At 42.1% G+C, this 22523-nt stretch overlaps 2 protein-coding genes and 1 long non-coding RNA gene across 3 annotated transcripts; 2 read left to right on the top strand and 1 right to left on the bottom strand.

The window, feature by feature from the left end:
- The first annotated feature begins 9801 nt into the window (after positions 1-9801).
- Positions 9802-13893, top strand: LOC143104829 (guanylyl cyclase-activating protein 1-like). The gene is made up of 4 exons (XM_076269163.1): positions 9802-9996; positions 11836-11985; positions 13139-13229; positions 13772-13893. The coding sequence occupies exons 1-4, from the start codon at positions 9802-9804 to the stop codon at positions 13891-13893; spliced, it is 558 nt and encodes a 185-aa protein (XP_076125278.1).
- A 591-nt stretch (positions 13894-14484) lies between these two features.
- On the bottom strand, positions 14485-15358 carry LOC143104766 (uncharacterized). Its single transcript, XR_012983127.1, has 2 exons — positions 15266-15358; positions 14485-14708 (listed from the first exon to the last, which is right to left on the bottom strand). It is a non-coding gene; the product is annotated as an uncharacterized LOC143104766 (long non-coding RNA).
- On the top strand, positions 15283-22509 carry irf6 (interferon regulatory factor 6). The gene is made up of 8 exons (XM_076269052.1): positions 15283-15489; positions 16607-16786; positions 17531-17726; positions 18228-18323; positions 18547-18807; positions 19116-19508; positions 20647-20765; positions 21260-22509. The coding sequence occupies exons 2-8, from the start codon at positions 16613-16615 to the stop codon at positions 21491-21493; spliced, it is 1473 nt and encodes a 490-aa protein (XP_076125167.1). The 5' UTR covers positions 15283-15489; positions 16607-16612; the 3' UTR covers positions 21494-22509.
- The last annotated feature ends 14 nt before the right edge of the window (positions 22510-22523 follow it).

The raw sequence follows: 22523 nt of genomic DNA, 5'->3' as shown, positions 1-22523 counted from the left end.
GAGAAACTGGTCTGTAGTCACATCACAGCAGCCCTGCCCCGCAGCCTTGATTTCCCACCAGTTTGCCTACAGAGCGAACCGATCTACAGAAGACGCCATAGCACTACATACTGCACTATTACACCTGGAGCAGCAGGGGAGCTATGCGCGGACGCTCTTTGTGGATTATAGCTCTGCATTCAACACCGTCATCCCTCACAAGCTAGTCAAACTAGGGGACACACCATTTAGCATGTGGATCAATAGCTTCCACTCGGACCACAGACAGAGGGTCAGAGTGGGCCACCACACATCCATGGCCCTAAGCATCAGTACAAGCTCTCCCCAGGGTTGTGTGCTGAGTCCCTTGCTATATTCCTTCTACACACACGACTCCATCACAGCAACACCATGGTGAAGTTCGCAGATGACACCACAGTGGTGGCTCATCTCCAGGGGGGAGGGCAAGTCTCCCCCCTGGAGATCATAGATGAGATTTATCATCTTGAGACTACAGGAGAAAGAAAACAGAGATCCCACCATTAATCATCAGTGGGGACTGTGTGGAGAGGGTGGCAGACTTACACTTCCTGGGAGTCCATATCGAGGAGGACCTATCCTGGAGTGTGAACACCTCTGAGCTGTCGAAAAAGGCTCAGCAGAGACTGTACTTTCTGATAATATCAGGAGGAATAACATCGCACAAAGACTGCTGGTGTCCTTGCACCGAGCCTCCATTGAGAGCATACTAACATACTGCATATGTGTATGGTACACTAGCTGCACAGCGGTTCAGAGGAAAGTGCTCCAGAAGGTCATCAATATGGATTCAGATGTTTAATGGATCAATGCAATGACAGATAGTATGCAGGCTTGCAGATGAATGTTCATACTGTTTTTATGCAATGCCTGTGTGTTCATACTTTTTTATGCAATGACTGGGTATGTATGACTGTGTGTGTCTATGTATGCTGCTAATGATGTTATATGTTTCTATTTATTTTTTAGGTAACACTAGCACTTGTGCTGCTGAACTGGGGGAGCCACTGAAGCACATCTTCAACTGGAGTCTACGTCTCGGACAAGTTCCAACACTATGGAAGACATCATGTCTCACCCCCGTCCCTAAGAAGCCACACCCCAGTGAGTTATAATGACTTCAGGCCTGTCAATCTAACATCACATGTGACACTGGAGCGACTGGTCTTAGGTATGCTCAGACCCCAGGTAAGCCATGCACTAGACCCGTTACAGTTTGCATACCAGGAGAAAGTGGGCGTGGAAGATGCCATCACTTATCTTCTACACAGGACACATTCTCACCTAGACAAGGGGGAAAGTGCTGTGAGAATCATGTTCTTTGATTTCTCAAGTGCTTTTAACACCATCAAACCCCTCAGACTGGGAGACAAGCTCTTGCAGATGGGTGTGGACGCTCACCTGGTAACCTGGATTACAGACTACCTGACCGAGCAACCACAGTTCGTCAGACTGAAGAACTGTCTCTCTGACACTGTGATCAGCAGCACCGGAGCGCCACAGGGAACTGTGCTCTCTCCAGTCCTGTTCACCCTGTACACATCTGACTTCTGCTACAACACCGAGTCATGCCACATGCAGAAATTTTCTGACGATACTGCAATTGTGAGGTGTATCAGGGACGAGCAAGAGGAGGAGTACAGGAGCCTGGTGGAGGACTTTGTGCAATGGTACAAACTCAATCACCTTCAACTCAACACTTCAAAGACCAAGGAGATGGTGGTGGATTTCCGCAGGTCTAAGCCCGCTCTGCTACCAGTCTCCATTGATGGGGTCAATGTGGAGGTGGTAAGCACCTACAAGTATCTGGGTCTCCACCTGGACAATAAGCTGGACTGGTCAGCCAACACTGACGCACTCTACAAGGGCAGAGCAGGCTGTACTTCCTGAGGAGGCTGCGGTCCTTCAATGTGTGCAGCAAGCTCCTCAGGATGTTCTACCAGTCTGTTGTGGACAGTTTTTTATAGTTTTTTATATTACCTTGTCTACATTATACTTTACTCTCCTAATTGTATTATTTATGCTGGTCTCTAGACTTTATTATTGCACTGTTGCACTGTTGGTCTAATGTTGGACTATTTTTTGCACCTTCACCTTCACCATGACACTCACTCTCTTGAACACCTTACCATGCACACATAACTAAAGGGCTACTGTTGGACTACTTTTTGCACCTTCACCATGACACTCACTCTCTTGAGCACCTTACCATACACACAGAACAGGACTACTGTTGGACTACTTTTGCACCTTCACCATGACACTCACTCTCTTTAGCACCTCACCATGCACACAGAACTACAGGCCCTGTCACTACAAGCGTCTCATGCTTGATCACCCTCAAGCACACTGGATTTTTTACATTTAATTTATAAAGTATATTTAGTATTTCGTTTTGTTAGTTTTTCTTATCTCCTACTGTCTCTATTGTACAGTGGAGTTTGGTTATATGTCCATTATGTTACATCTGGACAACATAATGGAACTATTCATGAATAGCATTGCCTAGTTCCCTTCCACAGGTATCTTAAAGGATTCAAAGAGGGAAAAAGAGACTGGTATACCAAAATAATCTCAATTTATTATTGCAAATGGTTTGGTTAAAATATGTACAATGAGTCTTGGAGGTACAGTACAATTCTTAAAATTACGATGGGGGAAAGCGGCAATTACACCTAGGAGCACTTGGTGTCGTTCCTGTTTACAGCAATACAGCAATTCGCCAGTGTGAATGAAAAACTCTCGCTGCTCCAGCTTACGACGTCTCTGCTTTCGTCTGAGAACAAAGGCGATGCGCCGACCAGTATGAATGAACTACTCTCGTCCAACTTTTAACAAGTTGTGCTTGACGCTGAGAACAAAGGCTATGCGCAGACCAGTATGAAAGAACTCCTCTCGTGCAACTTTTAACAAGTTGTGCTTGACGCTGAGAGCAAAGGCTATACGCCGACCAGTATGAATGAACTCCTCTCGTGCAACTTAAGTTGTGCTTGACGCTGAGAGCAAAACTATGCGCCGACCAGTATGAATGAACTTTCGTACAACTTTTAACAAGTTGTGCTTGACGCGGAAAACGAGGATTCTGACTCCAGTATGAATTAAAGGGGACATATTTTGCAAATTTCACTTTCTGCATCCTTTTGTACCTCCATTTGGGTCTCTACAGCTTCTAATAACACTCCAAGCGCTAAAAAAAGCCATCCATCCGTTTTCTGTGAGTCAGTTGAACGATTTTGGTGTCAGGAATCATAGGCTTCTAGGAGCCATTTTCTGGCTCCTTTATACTGACGTCAAAATAAGGGAATTTGCATAGAACCACCCTGGCGCCACCCCTCACCTCTCAACCCCCACATAGCCCCACCCACTCGATTAGTTGAAGATCCGCCATTAGTTTGCTGGTTTAACAAGCACAGACACCGAGCGCAATGGCTACAAGCAATACACACATGAAGTGTTGTGTTGTTGGCTGCACAGAACAACACAAATCCTTGCACTTTCTCCCAGCCAAAGAGAACAGAAGAACCGAGTGGTTCCATTTCATTTTCGATGGCCATGTTCCAGCAACAGTCACAAAAATCTTGTGTGTGGAACCACTTCAAGGCAGACTGCTTTGAAAACCTAGAACAGTAACGTTACACTGAGGGATTAGCCATCAAACTTCGTTTGACAGAGGGATCTGTACCTACTGTCCGTGGCAAGTCACAAGATGAGAGACAAGTACTTTCAAATAATGACTTTTGTGTTCCTATCGCAGTTACGCATGAACTAACGTTAGGTTGTTCGTGTTTTGTCATTTAGCACAAGCTAACGCAAACATTACTGCGTACAAACGTTAGCCCTGCATCTGCTTGGAGTGAGCATTTTCTCCATTCCAAATTGCAAATGCAGCACACAGCCGATCGAGTCATATCTGACAATCCCAGTCAATAATATCTGAAAGTAATGATTGTTAAAATGTTGTCTAGACGCTAGACCTCCATTAAATATTGTCATGTTATCCACAATTGAGGCAACCAACAGCTAAAAGCCCTTAGTATAAGCTAATGTTAGCTTGTAGCATAACGTTATCCAGTGTTTGCACATTTCCCCTATAGCTCTATTTCATTTAAGCTGCAAGGGTTTGTCACAATTTGTAGTCGTTTTGTCCTTACTGATGAGTTAGATATGGTCATGTTATCTACAATGAAGGTGGCCAGTAAGCTCTTAGTCTAGGCTAATGTTTGCTGTTGTAAATAAAGCGAGATATAGTACTGACAGTGCAAGAAGTTGTAGCCTCAGTTTTTAGCTCAAAGTAAACGTGCATATTATGTGCATGCCATTATTTTCATGTTTGGTTTTCTCTTTACTGCGCAAGACTCTACCTGGCTGCTCTGCATTACAATGAGGATGCTGCACGAGACCAGGCCACCTTATCCTCTGGGGACCCTCTCTACAGGATGCATTTCCCAAAGTACAGGAAGGGAGAGTGCAGGGTGAAACCCATCAAAACCGAGACAACATTCCGTAAGTTACATATTTTTTTATTTATCAACAATAAAAGATCTGTTCATTTTGCATGCTATTGCACTATGGTGTCTTTTACAATGAACAAAACAATAAATAAATGTACAATGAAATACTTTACAAACTATGTACATAGTTACGAAGTGTGAAATATTGCACAGGGTATGTGGAAGACTTGATGGGCTTCATCATGGGCGAGGTCTTTGTGGACCAAGAAGCATACAGGGAGGAACTCCTGAAAATAAGCATTCCTCCGGACCTCTCCTCAGAGTTTGAGCACCCAGAGAAGGAGGAGGTGATCGCCAACTATGTGTCTCGCTTCAATCCAGGGGAGGCAGTTTGAAGCCCACGTATTGTCCTTGGCTGTCAGGAAACTCCCGACGAACACGCAGGACCACACATGACGGATGACGACCCTTATTCTGCATCCAAGGAATCCCCAACACCAACTGACAAAGCTCCTGTAGGCAAGCTATCTGTAACGACTAAAAAAAACAAAAAAAAACATTGCAGTAGTTAGCAGGTTACATAATCTGTCAGTTCTGTCAAAAGTGCAAAGTGCAATTGTCATATTGCATATGTCATGTTTTATTTCTGTTTTGTGTAATAAATATATTGTAATGTCTTAAATGTGTCACGAGTGTATGTTTGATATGTGAGACAATAGCCATACATAAAAAGAAAGAAAACAACAATTGGGGCATGTGTTGGTGTGTAAGGCCATTAGTGACCTATGAACATTAGTAAGACTAACATCTGCTTTTGCTGATAAAAATGGTAGCCTGTCACTTATAAACACTGGGGAAAACTAATAAGTAGCTTAGTAAATAACACATACTGCTCTCCCCGTAGCCGTAAGGCCCCATGGTCAGCTCTGTATATGTTCAGTGCATTCTGAAGAGAATAAACATTCAGGCACACCGGGTATGAACCCGTCTGCTGCACACGTCGTATGATCTATAATGGTATGGTAAGGTGAGTGCTATGCTAGCACAGTCCCTAGCATTATTTGTAAATTAGTGAGTATGGCAGCATACTCGCTAGCTCATTTGTAAATAAGTTAGTAACACGGTAACATATTTGCAGGCCTTTCTGTAGCTTAGAAAAGTTACCTGTGTAATCTCCTGGCAGCATATACTCTGCCTCAGTTGGCATTGCCCAACAATTTCCACAAGCACACCTATATATAATTAAAATAATAATAATAAAAGCTAATCAACTGCTGTGAATCTAGTGAAGTTTCAAATACAAGCAAATGTTAAATATTGTAAAAAGACTGGCTTTGTCACGAAAAATTACATTACGTTTACTTCGTAACAGGCTGAACAGGATAAAGGCTAATAGCCAAGACTAATTTGGCACTTAGGAGAGATAGCAAATACATTGATTTAAAAAGTTCACAAACCATTTAAAAACTACTTGCAGCATTTGTGAAGGTGTTTCTGCAGGTGGCTCCTCTTCATCTTGATCTGGGTCCGACTCTGGGTCGAAAATGTTGGGCTAGAGTGCGCCTCTGTATTCCGTCATTTTCACTCAAGCAGTGGAGGTTTTCACTTGAAGAGAACGAACAGCGTAAACATCTGACAGGTGGGGCGTGGCCAGCAGTATCTTATTTGCATAAAAGTGACAGAGTCCTTAAACGGCTCATTCTGAAAGGGACTGAAGCTGGCAAGAATAGAGGCTGCAGAGATCTCTTTATGTGAGATTGATTTTGTGCAAAAAACTATGAACATGTTTTGTATAGCCCATAGACCTATTCTAACTTGTTTAAAAAGAGGTATAATATGTCTCCTTTAACTTTTACCAGCTCGCACTTGACGCATGCTGACCGGCCCAACCAAACAGGGCAGCCGTGGCCTACTGGTTAGTGTTTTGGACTTGTAACCGGAGGGTTGCCGGTTCGAACCCCGACCAGTAGGCACAGCTGAAGTGCCCTTAAGCAAGGCACCTAACCCCTCACTGCTCCCCGAGCGCCGCTGTTGTTGCAGGCAGCTCACTGCGCCGGGATTAGTGTGTGCTTCACCTCACTGTGTGTTCACTGTGTGCTGAGTGTGTTTCACTAATTCACGGATTGGGATAAATGCAGAGACCAAATTTCCCTCACGGGATCAAAAGAGTATAGGCCTAGCCTATATACTTATACTATTACCGTCGGCCCTGTATTTCTGCCATCTTGCGTGTATGTGTCACTTAATATCCATTTCTATACAAACCAAGACGGCGAATTCCTAAAGAAACGCAAGCACTCACACCATAGGTGTAACTAAATTAGCTATGTACCAAAAATGACATTTTACCGTGACTCGAAGAGCTGTAAACAGTGTTGTAAGGCTGCGTGTACACATCCGCTTGGAGCTCCAGTGGAATTTTAATTTCATGACGAGAATTATCGTTCTAACCATTCATGTGCCGTTGAAATGGCGTAAATAGGGGACCCATCAGGCCAGCACTAGCCTATAACTCCGAGCGTAATCGGATATTTCAGGCCAGTGGTCCCCAAACTTTTTCTTCCGAGGGCCAGCTCACTATGCCTGGCTCTAAGAGAGGGCCAGAGACTCGGAGTATATCAGTAACCATAAATAGCTTTGTGCTGTGAACAACAACAGTTGAATATTCCATTACATTTAATCATAGACTACTGCAATTTAATTCCATTGTTAGCTGTGTTTATATTGCCATCATACCATGTAAAATGTAGCTCAAATGAAATAATACTAATAAAAAGACTTTAGCATTCCCAAAAGTATATTTTATTTAAAATATGTGAACTCTGTGTCTTTGCATACACAGCTTAAGTTGTGAACAAGCAATATCCTACAAATAATTTAAAGTTCTCAAACTATGAGAGTTGCTGGCAAAAACATCTGAAATGACCACCATTCTAACTTTCACTTCTTACATTGTTTGCAGGTAGGTTCATTCCGTTTTCGATGGCAAACGCGAAACAGCGACAAAACAACCACCAGTGGACAAAAAGAGTATTACATGTGTATTGTTAGACTCGCCACATAGAGAATGAATGGGGGAAATTACGGAGGTTATAGTTTGACGATGTCGTACTCCCGTGCGGGCCAGATGCTATATACCACAGACATGTTTTGGGGGGGCCACCCAAAATGAGGTGGCGGGCCATATCCGGCCGCGGGCCGTAGTTTGGGGACCACTGTTTCAGGCAGTAAATGCTCCCGTTAAAAACCAAACCAGATTTTGTTCAAATCTACACACACATATGGCTACTTAAAAATGTAAGGTTCATTTAGCAAATGTTATTTTGAAGTGTTAAAAAACATCGTTGTTTTAGAATTTCCGAACAAAAGTGGTGATAATTGGGAGAGTTACGAGATACTGTAGGCTACTCCACATGAATTTCACACTCTCTTAGCGGCATACATTTAACATGCAGAATTAATGGCATTCAGGGAAAGATATATATGATATATATGAATGTCTAAAGTTCTCCAAAAACTCCTTTGTAACTTAGCATTACCAAAGATCCTTTAGAACACTTTAGAACCATCTTTAGAACCATCTCTGACATTAGCCTACATTATGTATGCTGATGTCATTTTCACTATGATGTCATAAAGCCAGCCATGGAGATAAACAGCATCTAGAGAAAAATTTTCCAGTCTGGTCCTTCCAGACACTGTCAGGTTTCTGAGGGGTAACCAAAGGTTAGGGTGACAGGCACAGCTTTCTGGAGGTTTCCTCAGCAAGTTTCCTCTGCACTTGTCCACCGTTCTTGCCATTGCCATGGAGATGACACCGTGTAGAGAAGCTTGTAAGAGATCTCAGGTAAAGTGACACCTGTTTTGAGGTTCTTAGAATGGGAGCCAATAGGGTAGGGAGCCAAAGTAATCAGAGATTATTATCTCTGGCAGAGAATGGATGGACAGGCAGGTGGGAACGTTCCCTTTTGGGGCACTAATCCCTAAAAGCTTTGAATAAAAGCAACACAGCTGTTCTGCTGGTATTCCTATGGAGAATGATTACATTGTATTCCTTGCCACACTGCTAGTTACAGATTTTGGTAATTGATGACCTAAAGTCTAAAGAGGTAAACATGATCTCATCATGAATTACAAATGTAGCCAATCAGCAAGGAAAATGACTTCAGAATTTACATTTCAGATACAAATAGGTTGTACGGCAATGATAATTTCTTCAATGTATGCTAACCACAAACATCTATTCCCTATTTTTTAAATGTCATGTTTTCAGTTACCAAAGAACCAGTGAGTTAGTTTTCAGAGAAGCTCTACAAAATATGTCAAACAGCACACAAATTTAATGGAGTAAAAAAAATGTCCATTCCATTATTGAATATAATCAAGAGTGCCTATTTACTTAACATTGGAGTTTGCTTTACCCTTTAACCCCAACCCGCCCCCAGACACCAGTGAACCCACTGAAGACCATCATACCCATCAATGCCAGCAAGAACAAAGTGGTGGATAAGCAGCTGAACCTGCTGGTCTTCTCCTGGTGGCAGAGGCAGCAAGATCAAGTGCAGCTGTCCCCTGCATGCTCCTGTGACCACAACCAGGAATCACAAACAGCCGCCAAGGAGTCAACACTGACCAACATCCACACCAACTCCCTCATCCCATTCTACAGTGCGGTGAAGCCCACCTGTGGCTACCGCTTCTCCAGGGACACTGACCACAGGCGCAAGACCATTGGTATTCCTACCAGCAACCCAGTCATGTGGAAAAATAACATTCCTACATCTGCATCAGCTCAGCAAAAATCTGCCCCAAAATAAAGCCACCAAGTTGACGTAGGCCTATTCTTGATGTTTAGGCTATTTGTTCTAATGGCCAAACATTACCAGAGCAATAAGAATTATGTCTTTGACATAAAGTAATTTCTATAAAGAGCCTTTTAAAGATACATCTTTAATATCTTACAGGTGTAAGAATTTAGAATGGTGTAAAATAATTTCAGCATATGAGGGCATATTCTTACTCTGTCTCGTCACTGTGTCACGTAGCCTCTACAGCGCACCAAGTTGAAGATTTACTTCTTTAATAGCCTATCATGTCAGGAGTGCTGTGACGCATTACATCAACAGGTTGCATCCAAAGACATGAGAGCTGATTAGTGTCCCGGCACACGTAGTTCTTATTGGTCGGTGAAAGGATTCCCTTTCATCAGGACCTCACCACTTCTTGACAGTTCAGTCACACCATCAGGGGTTCACCTGTGGGATGTTGTGTTATCCTTTTTCGTGGACATTTTAAATTCGGATTCTTTTGTATCCCAGTAGCAGCACAAAATATGGGGAATAACGAAAGCTCGCTGGATGACCTCTACGCATGCGAAAGTCATCAGTGGTACAGGAAATTTATGACGGAATGTCCGTCGGGACTTCTGACTTATTATGAATTCAAACAGTTTTTTGGTCTGAAAAAGTTGTCGGAGAGTTGCGACGCATACGTCCGGTCGATGTTCTCAACCTTCGACATGAATGACGTAAGAATGCATATTTCTTTCTGTTTTAGAACCAATTGTTTGCGGTCTTTAGTTTAGGCCTACCATAAAATGTAGTTATTCCCACAACAGTGAGAGGTGCATAATAGGTATAAAGGTGCGATAATCTATCAAATGCTATTTCGAAATCCCTTGGTTATTTGTCTCTCATTTAAAATGAGAGAGTAGCCTACACTGAGCATAGCCTAATATCTATAAAACCTCAGTCAGACTTTCATAATGATGGGATTAATTACTGCCATGACCTGGTAGGCTAAATAATCATTTCTTGAACCTACACGATGAAGGCCAATGGGAAAAGAGTTAAATATGACAGGTAAACATATTCCAATGCAACAATGTCCTGACATGATCCTCATTCGGATGCCATGACCTCATGTAGCACGAAACCACTCACGGGTTGAGCTTAACGCCGTAAAGACGGCTCAACCTGCTATATGAAAACCGTGCGGTGGCGCAACAGCATCTTGTGCGCCGACAACTCCAAACGAAGATTATTGGCCTGTAGTGTGTCCATGTCTGTGTCCTATGACTTTATTTTGAGTTAGGCGCACTTTCATGCAATGCTTCTCATCCTGTTCTATGTTGATGCACATAAACACTGGCCTACATATGGTCTAAATATAATAGACTGTTTTAAAGACTACACTGTGTTGCTTTAATCCATTGGTAAACACTGGCATTCAGTAAAATGTTTTCCAAATGTGACAGTGTCATGTTGTATGTTGTGTTTGTGCCTACATCTGTGATTTCCTGTAGGCTATAATTATTTTGAATTCCCATTTATTTTAATATTAGTATGCTTAGGCTACATTTCCTCAAACACTTTCATTGTCAGTACAAATAATTTCCAGAGGTAAGCTATGTGTGCAGCTATCTGTTTGAGGAACGATGCAAAAAATATAATCAAAACTGTAGTCCACAAGACAGCCTATTTAAGTGGGACAATATAGCCCTAAGAGGTGGATTATGTATGTTGGTAATTGGGTTTATGAAGACCATGAGGGCAACCAGTTAAGCCATTTAGTCGTTTGCCCTAAAAGATGGGTCATCCTTTTAATGACCTATAAGCTGTCTTGGTTAGATGTCAAAGTAATTCAACACATATGGTCAAACATGGTTTGAGATAAATCCACACAATTTTGACATGAATGATATCAGGTGCACCACACAACAGATGAATACTCAAAGCAAGTATTTCCCAACACACCATTTTGCTAATTGTAAATTCTGCTTTAAAGGTGCAGTCAGTGATTATGCAGGAAGTCACATTTGTTTATGTTTATGTTTATATTTAAAGTTAGCAGCAGATGCTTTTGTCCAAAACAACGTACATTATATTTCAACCAAGGACCTAACAAAATACACCAGAGAGGTAGCTCACCCCTCCTTTCAGTATTCCCAAAGAAACTCACAGAGTTTTTGTTTGGGGGACAGGCACCCACTTTGTTGCTATAGCTTTCGGAGCCTTTGCTGCCAGCAGACACCATTTTTTTACAGTGTAGGCCTACTCACGGAATGGGCAGGTAGCGAATCATGAGGAGATGATTGCTGAATGCAAAATATTTTTGATGAGCTTGTGCGTATGATCGCTGACTGCACCTTTAAATTCTTTTGGAAGTTCTGCTGCCATGAAAGACCGTTTGACAGTTGCAATTATTTTATTTTACTTCATCACTTATGATGAAAAGCAATTTATAATACCAGTTATATTGTTGACCTCTGCACAGAGAGAGAGAGAGACAGAGAAAGAGTGAGAGAGAGAGAGAGAGAGAGAGCAGGTTTGAAAAAGTAAACCGTCTGTATATTTTTCCCATGTAGGATGGCTTTATTGATTTCATGGAGTACGTAGCAGCCCTGAGTCTGGTGTTGAAAGCGGGTGTGGAGCAGAAGCTGCGCTGGTACTTCAAACTATACGATGTTGATGGCAGCGGTTGCATTGACCGTGATGAACTGCTCCTCATCATAAAGGTAAGATTTATCTTTTGTCCTTTGCTTTTTTTATTTCAAATGTCTTAACTTAGCAGCATAGGCAGTCCTTAGTATGAGGAGGCATGTTTGACATAGACTCTCAAGGAAATAATTTAACAGCTAATTTATAATAGAAACATGTATATTTCTTATAATATCAGAATGACTACTGATTTTACACTGACACCTACTGGCATTGTTGCAGAAAACACCTATGAAATATGCATGTTCCTTATTTCATTAGACTTGTGTGAGTCATAAGCATGGTTTTCTGATGTAAACAATCCTTTGTTGACATTCATGAATTACTATTGAAACTAACTGAATGTGTTTTAAAGACTTGATGGTGAAATGTTTTGTGTGCACATCTGATTAAACAAATATAAAATAGCAAGCCAGCATACTCATTGGTTCAAATCCCCCTTGTGGTCCTATCCTAACTACATTGTATTGAGTGAATCTATACTTTGAGTATCGGGGTTGTGCAAAATTACCAATTTGATCAAATAATAACTGATATGGCTCAAGACAAAATTAAGATTTCACACCAATTACTAAAAGACTTTTTCACGAAATGTTTGCTCTATTTTACCTTAGACTTAATATTTTGCTAGCGCACTGTACCTTGGGTTTAAGTGAGGATTTTTTTCAGTGCAGCCACTTTCACAGTACTTACACACTGCACACAGACAGGCCTAGTGTTGGGTAGCAAAGAATAGCAATACAGAAGAAGAGCAAGAGCATTAGAATATTTATATTGGCAAAACCTCTGGTTAAGCAGAGTCTGTGTTTTTGCAATATAAGAAAGATTTGCATAGTTCTTAAATGATTGAAGACACAATTTCACATACTGTATAATACTTAGTTTAAAGAGAAGGATGCTAGGGCATTGCACAAAGTGTAAACTTGAATATACAGTTAGAATAGTTTAACATAGGTAAAACTTCCTCTTGGAAGGAGCAATATTTGTGGAAATTCACAGAAGAAGTAAGTTTCATGTTGCATGTCTGCTGTTTTCAGGGAAATGATTTACCAGTGTTCATTTTCAATTCCTCTCCCTCTATATCACCCTATTTCTACTGCAGTTGGAATTTGGTACATACACTAATTCAGTATCATAGGCTAAATCAGTCTGTTTTCTTTACTCTCTCAGTCCATCCGTGCCATCAGCAGGACAGACGATCAGATGTCTGCTGAGGACTTCACTAACATGGTGTTTGACAAAATTGACGTCAATGGCGATGGTACGTGGGTAGTGTGGTAGACGGTAGTGTGTTTATTTAGTCAGAATTGGCCAGTGCACTTCACTTTCTTTCTTTAAGGTGCTGTTGTTTACCCCAGTCAGCTGTTTTGTCCTTAGTCCTTTATGTGAAAAATAACACTGTTGGAATTAAATAATCTCATTTCACTAATTAGCTCAATGTAGGGATTAGACAGGCAAGGTGTGCCAACAAGTATCACTACAGTAGGTTCTCTCCACTGTCTGGCCTAGATCTGTGCCAAGAAAGAAAAAAGCTCCTCGCCAGATCCTATTTTTACTAATACATGATCTTTGTGTACTGTACATACTTATTCATTCCACAAGACTTAGAAGCTTGGCCGTGAACAAAGATCCAGCCTTGTTGTGTGAGTTGTGTTTGATCCTGTGTGTTTGTGTACTTTTAAAGTTGTATACATGCAATTTCATATTTATTTCTCTCTCTCTATTTGTGTGTGTGTGAGTGTGTGTGTGTGTGTGTGTGTGTGTGTGTGTGTGTGTGTGTGTGTGTGTGTGTGTTGTTCTCAGGTGAACTTTCCTATGAGGAGTTCATGGAGGGCATCCAGAATGACGAGATGCTCCTGGAGAAATTCACAGCGAGTCTGGATCTCTCTCATATAGTCAGCAAGATCCACGGAGAGATGGTGTAAAAAAACATAGACCATAGGACCCAAAGGATCAAGAGAGTGCCTTCATCCAAAGCTTTAGAGCAGCCAAGACACACATACAGAGAAAGAGAGAGAGAGAGAGGGAGATCATACATTGAGTGAATGGGCCAATGGTCTTCGTTCATTGTTAATGCATGGTTTCTACTAGTTGCCAAATATGGTCAAGGATGGGCTCAGGCAAAGATGGATCATTAAGAGAGAGAGTTTGCATAAGTTTTGTATCAACACTTGAAAATGCATTAAGCCTATAGGTTAATACATTTTATCTTATGCATTTTCTTATGTCACTGGTTCAGATCAGATTTTTTTTCAATGCCCACAGATACACATGTATGTTCTCTGCAAACAAAATGCTCTTTTAAATTGTCAGCATTGAAAGTCATCTAAAGTGCACTTAACTCTGCTGAAGTTAGAGCCCCATGTAAATTGAGAAAGTAGGCCTACATCTGACATTACAAATGGAGGTTTTGCAGGCCTTCCTGGATTGTATGATTAGGTGTTCGAGATTGCAGTTTTTTGTATGTGTAAATATGATTTATACCTGGTCAAAACTGATTGCAGTCCACATTGCAGTTAGATTTCAAAAAATAAGCTATTTATTTTGAGATCATATTATGTTTTGGGGGTTTCTCGAAATAAATGTCTTTGATATGAAAACGTGCGTGTTCCATTTGTGATGCATGGCCGTTGTGTTGTGATGATGTTGAGCTGATGAGGGGTCAATCAAGGATCGTTGGTTCTGTGCACTCCCACGTCCGCCCGGAGTAGTTTCAGGGCGTGGTTACAACACGCACTTACTGTAGAAACAATGAAATAGCACGTGGTGTTTCTCTAATGCTAATAGACTAATTAGTTCACACAAACAAACAAGTATTAAACATTTAGCCTACACGTGGAATTGGCAGTAGGCCTAGGCTATAGACTACTGTGCTTACTGTATTTAAGCTTAACAACAAGGTACTGGGCTACTACAATCACAATTGAGGTCAATATTAAAATTAAATCGAATTAATTGGATTAATTTATTAATTAGACTAGCCTAATCTAAAATTCAGTAGCCTACTATGTTTACGCAAAGTTAACCTATTTCCCCATCACAGATGTCACATCCTTTGTCCAACAACAATTAGACTGTATTTATTTATAGATTTGTAGGCCCAAATATACTACACTATATTTCATATAGGACTGCGCTTTCCTATATCCATTTTTTTCCCATTCAGGTTAGTCACAAGAGAACCATGTAGCCAAAACAACTGTGATGGTGCTCTAGCAAGAGCTCAACCGGAATTTTCCCGGCTGCTCACAGCTGTAAAGGTGTGTCAGACTGAAACGCATATTACGTCATGCCTACCTGAGTTTCGGGAAGGAGAGAAGGAATACCGTGGTGGCTTGCCCGCTGTCACTTCGAGCAGTGTTGGTACCCTACAAACACATTGGATTAAGCTCTTTAGTTTTAGATTACGCGTAAGCGATAGGCTAAAATCCAACCAAATAGCCTAGGCTATTTATTTTTTATATTTTACCCAGTTCCCCCCGGATTTAAAAAGAGTGCTTCCTGGTCTGCGACGTTTTCAGGTAAGTTGTTTGTGGTGCTGCAGGTGTTATGCCGACAGAAAACATTTGTAACCTACTTTGCCTGCAACTGCGTTGGAACCATGCTCTGACCACGTTCTGTTTTATATAGGATTGTTAATTATTTCAACAGCTTGCATTTAATGTGGTTCTCAAGTAGGCTACTTCACTTTTTTTACGAACATGAAAAGTGCCACTGCCCACCAATAGCTTAACAAAAACATTTTAACCGAATGCTCGTTAGGCGCACTAACTGAAAGGAGCAATTGGGTTGTGTAGGCCCGCTGAATTAGGCCTAGTTTTCCTTTGATTTAAGAACGTTTAGAAGTATTTGCTGAGGTGAATAAATGCATTTTTCTCTGAACGAATTAGCATAGCACAGGCATTTGGTAAAGTTGCGACTGACCTCGGCCTCAGATCAGAAGGATTGATTTACAATAATCCGCTGCTGCATAATTGTTTAGCAACTAAGTGGTATGTTATTACGATTACATTTGATGTCATTACAAAGGGAGTTCTACCATAGCTGTCTACAGGCCTTGGCAAATATCTTCATATAAAGCCAGTATAGTAGAGTAGCCTACCCTTAGTAGAGGCGCCAGAATCCAAGGTGTTAACTTGGTGACTGCAAACCTTTGTAAGGAAGTATTGGAAGAGGGGGAGTGTGTGTGTGTGTGTGTGTGTGTGTGAGTGTGTGTGTGAGAGAGAGAGAATTGCTTATAAAAACAGATTAAGGAAAATATAGTGGTTTATATGTCGTCAAGGGCACAGAAGTGGGCTTACAGGGGAATGTTCAATGGCAAGATGTACATTTCTGATTTGTTAGTGATGCGTTTTAGTAGGCTAACTGTTGTATCACACATTCATTCTAAACAATACAAATATCCTCATATTAGTATTTTTCTTATTTTATGTTCTTGATACACATAGGTGGTCTGTATTTTCATGTTGTTAAATTGCACTTGTATTACTGTGCAGAATGGCAACATTTTATAGTAGCATGCCTGAAAGCAGAAGAGTTTCATAAGATATTCATCCATTGAAGTAATCAACAATTCATGTCGATTATGCATCATCAGTCCAGCTCCATACTTCTTGTATATGTTTTTTCCAAATGCAGGCGGACATGTCTGGTCAGCCACGGCGTGTGCGGCTGAAGCCATGGCTAGTGGCCCAGGTGGACAGTAGCAATTACCCTGGTTTGGTGTGGCTGGACCGTGAGATCAGACGCTTCCAAATCCCCTGGAAGCATGCCACCCGCCACACCCCCCAACACGAGGAGGAGAACACCATCTTTAAGGTAACGCATGGAATAGTGGCACCTAGCAACATTAGCAGTGGCATGTGTGAGGATGTGTGTCCTAGTGTCTTAATGGCATTTGGAAGCTGGAAGACTAAAAGCTTTTAAAACATCTCAATACTTTTTACTGCATACCATCTAGAATAACTTTGAGGAACAGCTCCACGTTGGAATATTGTTAAACAGCTCAAAATCTAGGAAGTTGTCACCCCAGGGGATCTTCAAAAGCGGTCCTTTTTAGCAGAGACAAGTGAAAGAGAGCATTGTTGTTTTGTAATTGTGTAGATGTAGACTTTATGTATAGATTATATGGTCTCTCCAGACTTTTACATGCAAATGACTAGGAAGATGTAAGGATGCAGAGATAAAATCTGAGCATGATTGTGGTCTGCGTTTAGATTTTCTGTCCGTTTGGCAAGGGAACGCTAAAACATTGCAAGGGATTGCAAAACTATTGTGAGGGAAGTCATTAGGAGCTCAAAAAATGTATTTCCTTCTCAATAAAATTACATTTTCACCATGCCCCTTTTGGGGCTCCGAAGATAGGAATCTTCCTAAACAAAAAAAACTTTCCAAACACAGACTTTGTGTCACCAAACATGAGTCTCTATGTAGATAAATTGCGGGCAATTCCCAAACCCGCTGTTAAATACAGATGACTTTATACTGTATACATATATTGATACTCTTCATGTCAGTGATAAGTATTTCTTTATGTATTTTTTTGTATGTGTGGATTGGCAGGCTTGGGCGGTGGAGACTGGAAAGTTCCAGGAAGGTGTGGATGAGCCAGACCCAGCCAAGTGGAAGGCACAGCTGCGGTGTGCTCTTAACAAAAGCCGTGAATTCAATCTCATCTACGATGGCACCAAAGAGGTGCCTATGAACCCTCTCAAGATATACGACGTCTGTGACATTCCGCAGCCTCTTAGCAACCCTGGTAAGGAGATCGAGTTCTCTTAAGTGCTTAACAGATGGCTTGGAAAATGTGATTGCTGTCATATGAGGCAGTAAAAAGGACACTACAAAACAAAAGAAAATTGTGGTTGAAGTTGGGGTATGGACCTTGTGTCTTGGTAGCACAACAGTTCATCAGGCTGATTGTGACTGGGGGGTTTGTCTTGCTTGTTGGAATGAACAAGACATTTTCATGCAGCTTGTGAAGTAATTACTCAACCTGTTCCTCCAGTCATGCCTTACCAAAATAGCAGTTGTGTTGAAATGTATTTGGAAAAGAACTGACCTAGGATCAGTTGCATTAACTGTATGTTTTCTGAAGTTCTCATTGAGATTCATACAAGACTCATTCAGACAAGCAGCCTGATAAAGAAGTTGACAAAGATAAGGGTTTTGAAGAGGTACATTAGAGGTGTTGCATCAGTTAATGGAAGCCTGCATTGTTTTGTCAGTGACCTTTGAACCCTGTGGGTTTTATCTGCAGGTTCCACAGGCTCTGTGCCTTGGGAAGATGATGCAGACGGAGACGACGAGAACCCTGACACACCAGAACCCCTTCCACCCTACCCAAAACAGAATGGTACACACACACACACACACACACACACACACACACACACACTCTTATTGTGACATGAATAGCAGACATGTCCCTATTATCTGAAACAGGCACTAAACAGTGATTTTTAAAATGTTTTATATGTACAAATCCCACACAAGTGAAATAATGTAGAAATGAAACTGAAGCTCACCTACAGTACTTACTTACTTACTTGGCCTCCTTACTGTCCTCCCTCTGCCAGGCACTAGCTCGTCCCCCCTGGGCCCCCCGGTTTGGACGCCCCCAGGGTCGGTGTCCCCCATGCAGCCGCCCAGTTGCCCCCCATCCTCGGTGGAGGTGTGGCCCAAGGAGGAGCCGGTGGAGATGGACGTACAGCCCCCACCCATGGACATTCAACCAGCACCCATAGTGGTGATGCAGCCCCCTCCCATAGTGATGCCCCCAACTCTTCCTGATGCCATGATGTTTGCTACCCCGGAGACATGGATCAGCTCCCTGCCTAGTAAATAGCCACATATCCTCGTCTCCATTGTCCACTTTATGTCCTAGATGTAGTAGTTCCAAGCTGTGGTAGTATCACTGTCTGACAATCAATCAACCCGGATTCAGTTCCCAAATCCACCATTGTGACCCTGTGTTGCTTTTGATAAAAGCATCTGACTCATTCACTGTAAACAAGTTATAAGTTATAAGTTCATTGTTACTTTGAAGAAATTAAGGAAGACAATTTTGTACATGCGTATTCATGATGTGGAATCATGATGGTCCATCTTTAAAATCCCAGCATGTGTGTCTTCTCCCTCTTCCTAGTGACTGACCTGGAGGTGCAGTTCCGCTACCGGGGCAAGGAGGTGTGCCCGACCATCAACGTGAGCAACCCGCAGGGCTGCCGCCTCTTCTATGGGGACCTGGGCCCCATGGTCAACCAGGAGGAGCTGTTTGGGCCCGTGAGCTTGGAGCAGCTGCGCTTCCCCACCACCGAGCACATCACCAACGAGAAGCAGCGGCTCTTCACCAACCGCCTGCTGGACGTCATGGACCGCGGCCTCATCCTGGAGGTCAGCGGGCATGACATCTACGCCGTGCGCCTCTGCCAGTGCAAGGTGTACTGGTCGGGGCCATGCGCACCCAATCCCACCGCACCCAACCTCATCGAGCGCCAGCGCAAGGTCAAACTTTTCTGTCTGGAGTCCTTCCTCAGTGGTGAGTGCTAGCTGAAGGCCGCCGGGTTCTTGGTAGCCTTGTACAGGGTCACTGTTTGATAACCCCAGTGAAATGCTCTTGAAGGCTGCTGTTAGCGATGGTTTTTGCCCACAAAGGTTTCTTTGTTGATGATTTTGTTTTTAATGGTAAATAAGGCTTGGTTGTTGATTGGCCACTGTTGGAAATCTCTGTTTACCACGCTCGGAGGTTAGTGCTGGCCTGGTGGGTCGCCTATTTACACCATTTCAATGGCACATGAGCGGTTGGACCGAGAATTCTCGTCATGAAATTAAAATTCCACTGGAGCTCCAAGCGGATGCAAATGTCATTTTTGGTACATAGCTATTTTAGATACACCTATGGTGTGGGTGCTTAGATAGATAGATAGATAGATAGATAGATACTTTATTGATCCCCAAGGGGAAATTCAAGCTTGCGTTTCTTTAGGAATCCACCGTCTTGGTTTGTATAGAAATGGATATTAAGTGACACATATACGCAAGACGGCGAAAATATGGGACCGGCGGTAATAGGGGGAGTTCCGATATCTATATAGCACAAGGAATTTTAACACCTGTCCTGTGTATATCTGAAACACATATGAGCCTCATCATGAGCTTGTGTTACAAAGCAAAGATCACTGGTATAACATAAGGAAGTCATGGTCATTTAAAATGGTTGTCGTAAAAGTGATGGATGTGGCATTTTGAAATGTAACTTATTATTCATGCATTGTGATCAATGTTAGTGTTAGTGTCATAGAACTGAAGCTCTTTTGTAGATCACACTTAGTAGAATTTTGTTGTCTAATGAAATCTATTAACATTGTTTACAACACTCCTAAACATATAACTCGTATAGCCCAAAAGAAAACCTGAGGTTCAGACTATTAGATAGAAAGAAAAACATTGACAGATGGTATGCAGTTAGCCCAGTTTATGTTGTACTTTTAGGCAGCCCTGTGAATTCTTATCGAAACTATCCTTGTGACTATGCAAGCATGATGGGCTGTGTGAAATGACCTACAATGAATTTAACCACACTGTAACTGAAACTGTGCATATTTGTTTATGTTCCTGTGTGTGTGTCCGTGTGCCTGTGTGTGTGTCCGCGTGTGTGTCTGTGTGTGTGCGTGCAGGTGTAATTGCCCATCAGCGTGGCATGTCTGGCAGCCCACCGGAGTTTGACATCAACCTGTGTTTTGGCGAGGAGTGGCCTGATGGCAGGCCGCAGGAGAGGAAGCTGATTATGGTCCAGGTTAGTCCACTCTACTTACGTCCATCCCTACACTATCAGTCAGGTCAGCAACAAACAACGGCAAATACTGAACAACAGAACAATAATATAAACACAGGTCAAGTTTTGATCCTGTTTGTTATGTAATGTGTAATGTTTGCGTCATGAAAAGCTTGATTCTCTATAATTACGAGCACAAATTTATAACTGTACCCATAATCAGTTGTTTTTGTTTTTGTGCTCATATTCACATTCACATTCAATATTGTGCGTATTGATTTGTAACACACTAAGACTAAGACTGTGATCTTTTGGCTGAACTTAAATTTAGTCTCTCATGCGTGACATGGAAATGGCCCATTTGCATGTTTCAGGTAACATGTAGGTAACACAACTCCTGACGTGAGAACTTTAGAACATGGACTTGAACAAGGGCTGAGTTGTGGAAAGCTGGGTGTAGGTAGTTCTGTCTGGAGCTGTGATGTAACTCTCTCCCCTGTCCTCTGTACACTCAGATCGTCCCAGTCGTGGCGCGCATGATCAGCGAAATGTTCTCCGGCGACTGCACGCGCTCCTTCGACAGTGGCAGCGTGCGTCTGCAGATCTCCATCCCCGACATCAAGGACAACATTGTGTCGCACCTCAAGCAGCTCTACAGCCTGCTGCAGACCCACCAGCCCCCAGGGGAGGGCTGGACCATCCCGCCCGGGGCGGCCATGCAACTGCCCCCCACACTACAGGCCCAGTAGGACAGGTTGACACACACACACACACACACACACATACATACTGCCCCAACATAAACACAGTTCTTCTGAGTGCCTTGTGGTGTAAAAGAGACCCTGGTCAGCACTGTGAGACTATGGTCTGCTTTGAAAAGAGTACTTAGATTCCTGAAATATAATTTTCTAGTGGCGGTTTTCTCTACATTAAAAAAAAAAATTAGCGATGCTATGGTCTTGTTACATTATACATCTTATACACATTGGGTGTCTCATTTGTGTATTGTTTCTTTTAGACAGAGGAAGGCAGTTGTGCAGGACTGAAGTAGAGCTAGTTGCTTTATAATAGTGCAGCACCACAAAGCATCAAGGGTCAAAGTCCTGCAGGTCGCAAGGTCACTTTTTAAACTGTTAATCATTTACTCTCTGTGGCCTCCATTTGGGTCTGACCCTTACTTCTTATACTCAGTCGCCAGACACAACTACTAAGACATAAACGGTATCATCACCATTAGTCATTGGTGTTTGCCTTGCGTTCCTAGTTACTTTTGCCAAATTCTGGGTGCCGACAGATCGTAGAGACTGTTTTTTATATGTATTCTTCTGTGGAGATATGTTTGTGTTTGTCCCCACCCTTGGTCCTTTTAGGGATTTGGAGATGTACAGAGCTTTTCCCCTTATTTCTTGTGTGCCGTTTCCTCATTATGTTGGTTATGTAGATCACAAGCTTGGAAATTCTCACGGAATCACTATTATAAAGCTGTTTATATGCATTACAAAACTAATTTCTATTTTATGCTTCAAGGGACAAGACTTGAGATTTTATTGTCAGTGGATTGTTTTTCATTTATAAGAAACTGATGAAATGTAGAAAGAGTAATTAATGTTTTCTCACCATTGACAAACATAATGAGTAGTAAGCATAGCATATTGGGTTAACAGCACATTTTAAAATGCTTTTGTTAGTTGTTAGCGCAAAGATTTTATTACATAACTGTATGTACCTGACGGATTTTAGCAAATAAAACTTTTGTTTAAAAGTCTTTTTTGACTTGCG

This window comes from Alosa pseudoharengus, unplaced genomic scaffold (assembly GCF_046254945.1).
Source record: "Alosa pseudoharengus isolate Yale_2024_CS ecotype anadromous, Long Island Sound unplaced genomic scaffold, YU_APseudo_1.1 YU_APseudo_1.1_scf_5, whole genome shotgun sequence".
NCBI classification, from domain to species: Eukaryota; Metazoa; Chordata; class Actinopteri; order Clupeiformes; family Clupeidae; genus Alosa; species Alosa pseudoharengus.
This window is presented reverse-complemented; position numbering and strand designations above follow the sequence as displayed.

Bases quoted from the DNA above. Each gene is read 5' to 3' on its own strand.
- LOC143104829 (XM_076269163.1), top strand. From the start codon at position 9,802: ATGGGGAATAACGAAAGCTCGCTGGATGACCTCTACGCATGCGAAAGT. The intron at 11,986-13,138 runs GTAAGATTTATC...TTACTCTCTCAG, and splicing joins AACTGCTCCTCATCATAAAG to TCCATCCGTGCCATCAGCAG. The intron at 13,230-13,771 runs GTACGTGGGTAG...TGTTGTTCTCAG, and splicing joins AATTGACGTCAATGGCGATG to GTGAACTTTCCTATGAGGAG.
- irf6 (XM_076269052.1), top strand. From the start codon at position 16,613: ATGTCTGGTCAGCCACGGCGTGTGCGGCTGAAGCCATGGCTAGTGGCC. The intron at 16,787-17,530 runs GTAACGCATGGA...GTGGATTGGCAG, and splicing joins AGGAGAACACCATCTTTAAG to GCTTGGGCGGTGGAGACTGG. The intron at 19,509-20,646 runs GTGAGTGCTAGC...GTGTGCGTGCAG, and splicing joins TCTGGAGTCCTTCCTCAGTG to GTGTAATTGCCCATCAGCGT.